This window comes from Chelonia mydas, unplaced genomic scaffold (genome assembly GCF_015237465.2).
Source record: "Chelonia mydas isolate rCheMyd1 unplaced genomic scaffold, rCheMyd1.pri.v2 scaffold_119_arrow_ctg1, whole genome shotgun sequence".
Taxonomy (NCBI): Eukaryota; Metazoa; Chordata; order Testudines; family Cheloniidae; genus Chelonia; species Chelonia mydas.
In genome coordinates, this window is record NW_025111256.1 from 9,524 (window position 1) to 14,461 (window position 4,938).

At 43.4% G+C, this 4,938-nt stretch overlaps 1 protein-coding gene across 1 annotated transcript; it reads left to right on the top strand.

Annotated features, from left to right (window-relative positions):
• Window positions 1–1,696: 1,696 nt before the first annotated feature.
• LOC119564974 (up-regulator of cell proliferation-like) lies at window positions 1,697–4,931 on the top strand (the record flags this gene model as incomplete). The annotated part of the gene is made up of 1 exon (XM_037888730.2): window positions 1,697–4,931. A coding segment is annotated over exon 1 (3,111 nt), but the record flags the coding sequence as incomplete, so codon positions are not given.
• Window positions 4,932–4,938: the final 7 nt, after the last annotated feature.

Genomic DNA, 4,938 nt, shown 5'->3' on the forward strand with positions numbered 1-4,938 from the left:
ATTTGGGTAGGTTCTACCTTTCCTTCTTTTAGAAGCCACCAAAGAAGCCTTGACTGTACTGTTCTTTCCATTATATTGCAAAGGAGACTGGTTAAAGATATAAGCCAATAGCTGCCTGGAAAAGAGGGATCCTTGCCGGATTTAACTGTTGATTTCCATCAATTTAGGTACCTTCCTTTTTTATCCTTGAGTAATTTCTGATGTCCAACAACCTGGCTCTAGCCTTCTTCCCAAAGTGCTTTAGCTCATGGTCATAGATGGGGTCCAGCCCAGGGGAATTGCTTGGTTCAAGTTTCTCTATTGCATCTTCTAGCTCATGTATGAGAAAGATCTCTCTGAAGCCATGGTACTGAATTCTATAGGCACATATTTAAATTATCTTCACCTTTCCTCCTAAATACTCCATCTTGCATGTTTTTGCAATGGCTCTATCCTCATCACCATATATGAGCCTGGTCATCTTGGCATAATGTTCGAACAGTGTACTCACAGACTTTGTCATCTAATGCCTCTACACCTCTAGTGTTCAAGATATTGGTGTTATTTAAATTATACGCCTTTGTCTGTTTGTTCTCAATTTGCTTCAATATCATCCATCAGTCTTTTCCTCTGTGAGGATCCAGTCTTATTAAACTAAGCCAGCCCTTTGTTCAAGCAACTATTTACAGAGCTGCAGCACTTGGAGCTTAGCATTCGAGCCATGTGCACACAGACTGACCTGCTGGTGCTTTCTCCATACTCTTCCCTCCTGCAACTTGTGACCCTCCCTCTAAGTTCCATGCTGGTTGCTACAATTTCTAGTCATCATTCAGCCTTTGTAACATTTGTGGATCTGTCTCCTGGGTAGAATATGCTGCTAGTGTGGGCCAGTAAGCTGACTACGTATTCATCCTCACTTTCTGCCCTAGTGTGATGTACTGAGAAGAAAAGTGGTGACAAGAACACCATCAGGTGGAGTAGTAAACAAGGGAGGTAGAAAGAAGGAAGAATTTATGCATTGCCTGAAGGACTGCCTGCATTGCAACTGAGCAGAGCTGGATGAATAATTGTTTTTTTGGTTTGGTGGTGGTTCCAAAAAAAAAAAATTAAAAAACAATATTTAGTTTGCGTCAAACCAAATCTAAAATATTTTGAAATTTTTGGTGACTCAAAAAAGTTAATTTGGGTCCTGTTTCAGAGCAGGATTTCAAACTTGGCTTTCCCACATCCACTGGGCTATATGTTATGAGAGGACTGAGGGAGGGAACAGCAGCACCACCTCCTCCTTCTTCTCTGGCCATTTTATGAATGGCTGAAACCTCTCATATCAAAATTGCAATAATTTTAGGCCAACCGAAACCACATTTCTAGTTGAATACATGACCTGTCTGAAAGAATTTCTGTAGCTCTACATAAGTGTGGCATTTCAGTTAGGATGATTGAGAGTGTGACAGTGGGGTCAAATCTGTGAAGGTTGCACCAGATAAATGGTGCTTCAGTACTCCAGCTACACGACCCCTCTAAGTGGTTGTCACTTACAAGGAGCATGCAGACCTCCATGATTTTTGTTTAATAATTGCAATTCCTTCACATTATGGTCCTAATACCAAAGTAAGAGTTCTACCTGAAAATATTTTCAGTTTAACAAAGTGTTTATGTTGTATTACCTTTCTGCAGAGAGACTAAAAGCCCTTCAGTACATCGAGTCCAAAGTTAGAAATGGAGAATACAGAAGCAGGAAACTAAAGCTGAGAGATGTCCTGGAAATCACACCAGAAAGTCTAAAGAACTGCCCTCCTCAGACAACAGGAGATTTACCTTGGCATTTCCTCAGGAAGCTCATGGCTCTGAATGGGATGGCAAGAAGCACAAGCCTTGAGCAGAGGGCACCCACTGATCAAACACTAACTATGGACAAAGAGGAGCTGGATATTCCTGAAGATTTTTCTTTTCTCAGTGACACAGACACCAGTGATTCCCTGCACCCCCTTGATGTTCTCTGTGCCATTCTGCTTTCCTCAGACAGTTTCCTACAGCAGGAGATCCTGTCCAAAATGTCCATGTGCCAGTTTGCCCTCCCTCTGCTGCTACCCGCCCTCGACACCCCCAAGTGCACCCTACTGCTGTGGGCCATGAGGGACATTGTGCGGAAGTGGAGGCCCCACTCCCTGGCAGAGAGCAGAGGGTTCAGAGAGGAGAGCCTGGTGCTCACAGCAATGCCAACCATTTCCTTTGTGCGGATTGGGAATTGCAGCTTCTCCAAGTCCCACCTCCTCAATGAGGTTCTCAGCCCCTCCCAGCAGCACCACGATTTCTTTGTCCACTGGGACATGGAGTCTGGGAACGTCCCACAGGCAATCGCAGATGGGCTGGTTGAGATTTCCTGGTATTTCCCTGGTGGGATGGGGAATTCAGATCTTTTCCCAGAACCTGTCGCGGTTACAAATCTGCATGGAGATATTGAGTCGCATTGGGTGCAGTTTAGCTTTTTAACAGAGATCTCCTCAGCAGTGTTCATAGTTACTGAGAGCATCAGTGAGAGAGAATATGCGCTGTTATCATCTCTGCGGGGATCAGCCACTAAATACTACTTCATCTTCAATAATCAGGCTGGGAAAGCCAAGGAAACACTGGAATTCCTGAAAAAGTTAGTACCAGTGCTGAAACTGAACAAGTCACATATGCTGTGGAAAGGAGGTACCACAAATAAGGCACAATTTGTAAAAGTTCTGCAGTCTGCAATAGCAGCCGTAATGAAATCTTCTCCCAAGAGAGTGAGTATAGAAGCCATGGCTGAGACAGCACATGAATTAGGCATCCAGGTAGATGAGGATAACAAGGAATGTCAGACCGCAAACACATATGCAAAGGAAATCACTGCACAAATAAAAGATGTGGCAAAGTACAAGAGGGAAAAGCTGAGACTCCAAGGGGAGACATGGAGAAACTTGGCTGAAGTGGAAAAAGAGTTGTGCCGAATGAGAAAGCAAGGAGACACCCCACTTGAGAACTATAAATCTCAGCTGAAAAAGAAAGTAATGGATTTACGTGCTCAGCAGAATAAACATGACCTTACTGATGGTTTGATTACATTTATTACTGGAATAAGACTACTACCTCCCATGGAGAAACATTACTTCCTGAAATGGATGAAGTTTGGCCTGGATCACATTGCTAGGGAGAATCTTTCTAAACTACGGGATCAATATAAAGAGAAATGCAAAAACTCAAAAGATGACCCCAAAATGTTTGCAGAGTTAGACAAATTAATCTCTGCCAGTTCCTTAGGAGTGGAGCATTTCATGCGTGAGTTGGGGCAGTTTTATGAAGCGGAATGCTCAATGGTTAAAGAAGGTAAAATGGCAGAAAGCCAAAGGCAATTCACCCATCTCCCAGGCATAGCAGCTGACCTCATGCTGGAAGGGTTTCCCATGGAGATCATTGATGGAGACGTTTCCAACATCCCACTGCAGTGGGTAACAGATGTTCTGAGTCAGCTTCATGCCAAGCTGGGGGGAAGGTCCAAAATGCTGGTTCTGACGGTGCTGGGAGTACAGAGCACTGGGAAATCCACCCTCCTCAACACCATGTTCGGCCTGCAGTTTGCAGTGAGCTGTGGCCGATGTACACGAGGAGCCTTCATGTTACTCATTAAAGTGGCAGAGGACTTTCAGCAGGAACTGGGCTCTGATTTCATCCTGGTGATAGACACAGAAGGCTTGAAAGCCCCCGAACTAGCCAAGCTGGAGGACAGTTATCAACATGACAATGAGCTGGCCACCCTGGTGATTGGACTGAGTGACATAACGATTGTTAACATGGCCATGGAGAATGCCACTGAAATGAAAGATGTTCTGCAAATTGTGGTCCATGCATTTCTCAGAATGGAGAAAATCGGGAAAAAAACCAACTGCCAGTTTGTGCATCAGAACGTCAGTGACGTGTCTGCACATGAACAAAACATGAGGGACAGGAAACACCTCCTGGAACAGTTGAATGAAATGACCAAAGCTGCAGCAAACATGGAAAAGAAATGCAAGGAGATGAAATTTTCTGATATTATGGATTATGATCTGGAAAAACACAATTGGTACATTCCTGCTTTGTGGCACGGAGTCCCCCCCATGGCTCCAGTGAATTTGGGATACAGTCAAAAGGTTTATGAATTAAAGAAATATTTGTTTGAATTTCTGAAAGATTGTTCACAAGAGAGAACTCCCAATGACATTCCCCAATTTCTTGAATGGGTGAGGAGCCTGTGGAATGCTGTAAAACATGAGAACTTCATTTTCAGCTTTAGAAACAGCCTTGTTGCTGAAGCCTATAACCAGCTGTCTGTGAAGTATGCAGAGTGGGAATGGGGTTTCCGGAAGGAGATACATTTCTGGGTATCTGAAAAGGAAACTTTCATCCAAAATCAGCCACCGGATAAACTAGACACTAGTGTTTCAATCAGACTAAAGAGTGAGGCACAGGAAAAACTGAGGCAAGAAGCAGAGAAGATTTTGAATCATTTACAACAGTATTTTGAAAGTGGAGCAGCAAATCTGCACCTGATAGAAAAGTACAAAGAAGATTTTAGAAGAAGTGCCAATAGTCTCAGGAATGAACTGGAGAGTTATTCATTCAGCAAGTGGCAAGAAGCGATTCATATTAAAAAAGGCCAACACAAAACAGACTCTGTCCTGTCAGAGTACAAGAGAAAAATTGAAGAGAAAGTGGATGGGCTTCTGAACCATTGCAGGAAAAGCAACTGCAAATTAAATAATGATGAACTGGAGAAGGAATTTGAGAACATGTGGACAGAAACATTGTCAGAATTATCACTCATTCCTTTACAGAGACGCAACATATTTGAAGATGTGGAGTTCCAGCTGAGAAGAGACCTAGCAGATAGGGGCAGTGCAGTCTGGAAGATGTTACAGGATGCCAAAAGCTTGTGTGCTTATGAAACACAAA